General features: G+C 38.8%; 1 protein-coding gene across 1 annotated transcript; it reads left to right on the top strand.

Moving 5' to 3' along the window:
- The first annotated feature begins 10 nt into the window (after window positions 1-10).
- LOC107579474 (probable phospholipid-transporting ATPase VA) lies at window positions 11-1,545 on the top strand. The gene is made up of 3 exons (XM_016265305.1): window positions 11-195; window positions 719-799; window positions 1,230-1,545. The coding sequence occupies exons 1-3, from the start codon at window positions 52-54 to the stop codon at window positions 1,374-1,376; spliced, it is 372 nt and encodes a 123-aa protein (XP_016120791.1). The 5' UTR covers window positions 11-51; the 3' UTR covers window positions 1,377-1,545.
- Window positions 1,546-1,598: the final 53 nt, after the last annotated feature.

The raw sequence follows: 1,598 nt of genomic DNA, 5'->3' as shown, positions 1-1,598 counted from the left end.
GTTGCCCTCATCTTCTGGTATCAGTTCTACTGTGGATTCTCTGGGTCAGCCATGGTTGATCAGTGGTACCTGATCTTCTTCAACCTGATGTTCTCCGCATTCCCTCAGCTCATCACTGGCACCCTGGACAAAGATGTGTCAGCAGAAACCCTGCAGGAGTTGCCGCAGCTCTACATGAATGGACAAAACTCAGAGGTACATGCTGATTGGACAGAACATAATTACACCATCCGTGAACTGCGTGAATTGAATTATAATTGGGAGCGAAAAGACTATTGAAAGTGTAATGTAAATGGTAAATAAAAACCCATGAACAGCTTTTTGCCACATGTATTTACACTTCCTCTATAAGCAGATGAAGTATATTACCCGTGCAGCGCTTGCCACAGTTATTGCTTTGTTTTTTGCTGACCCGTTTCAAAATGGGTCTTTTATTCTGTGCTGAGTCTTTTATTCCGGCACGAGCACGAGCAAGAGCAAACATTTTATAAAAACCACCAATCATCTTGAGAGTGGTGAAATTTTGCAACCTGGGATAATTAAACTGCAGCGGTTGCCTCTGCTTTGCTAACCATATGCCTCTGCAGAAATCTTCCTTTGACTTTGCCATTTATTTGCGTTCTGTGACTCCATTAGTGGAACATCTAATGACATTATAATAAAACATGGTCGTCTGAAATTGTGTGCCTGGATCTGATTGTTTGAATTTCTTTTACAGGAATATAAACCCTACATGTTCTGGATGAACATGATTGATGCCTTCTACCAAAGCCTCATCTGTTTCTTCATCCCTTACTTTGTAAGTGTGATTAGAATGCTTTGAGTATTCGCTGAAATGTCCATACAAAATCCATGGCTGTTCAAGTATGTCTTCCTTAGGATGGAGGCCATCTGATCTTGATGGAACCTTTTTAGTGCAGTATTTAAAGTTTGAGTGCACTGCAGGGATGTTCGAAAAAACCTTCAAATAAGAGAAGCTTACTTCAAGCAAGACTTTGTAGCATTAAGACTGATTTGCATAGTTTGTGTCTTCAATATTATTGTATTTTGTCTATTGCACTGGCAGATGTTTTTAGTTTATAATTAATGCTTTAAAGTAAACTTTTTGTTTCAAGAATTTTCTGATGTTTTAACTGCACTTTTTGCAGTGTGCTGTGCATGTAAAGTAAAATAAAAAAGCAGGGTCCGTAAGTAATCAACAGTGTCATGTGCATGTCATATATTTGCAGGCTTACGTTGACTCGGATGTGGATTTGTTTACATGGGGCACTCCCATCATCACCTTGGCACTCTTCACCATTTTGCTGCACTTAGGCATAGAAACCAAAACCTGGGTGAGTCTTGTTTTATATTATGCAAAATGTAATAGGATGTAGTGGCTAAAACTCAGTCAAACTCACCCGTAAAAAGTCTCTTCATGGTTCTTCTGTACTGATTTTGCAGTGTAAAGACGGTTGTGTGCTTGTTATGATTGGTGAGGGTCTCTGGTTAAACCTGCTTATTCTGTTTCTTACCCTAAACACCATTTGCAAAAATGCTGATAAGAATAGTGAAGTCTGTTTTCAATCTGATTAATGTTCATTTCAATAAATTGATTG

This window comes from Sinocyclocheilus grahami, unplaced genomic scaffold (assembly GCF_001515645.1).
Source record: "Sinocyclocheilus grahami isolate Dianchi unplaced genomic scaffold, SAMN03320097.WGS_v1.1 scaffold17631.1, whole genome shotgun sequence".
Lineage (NCBI taxonomy): Eukaryota > Metazoa > Chordata > Actinopteri > Cypriniformes > Cyprinidae > Sinocyclocheilus > Sinocyclocheilus grahami.
Note: the sequence above shows the minus strand (reverse complement) of the source record. Positions and strands in the feature narration are given on the sequence as shown.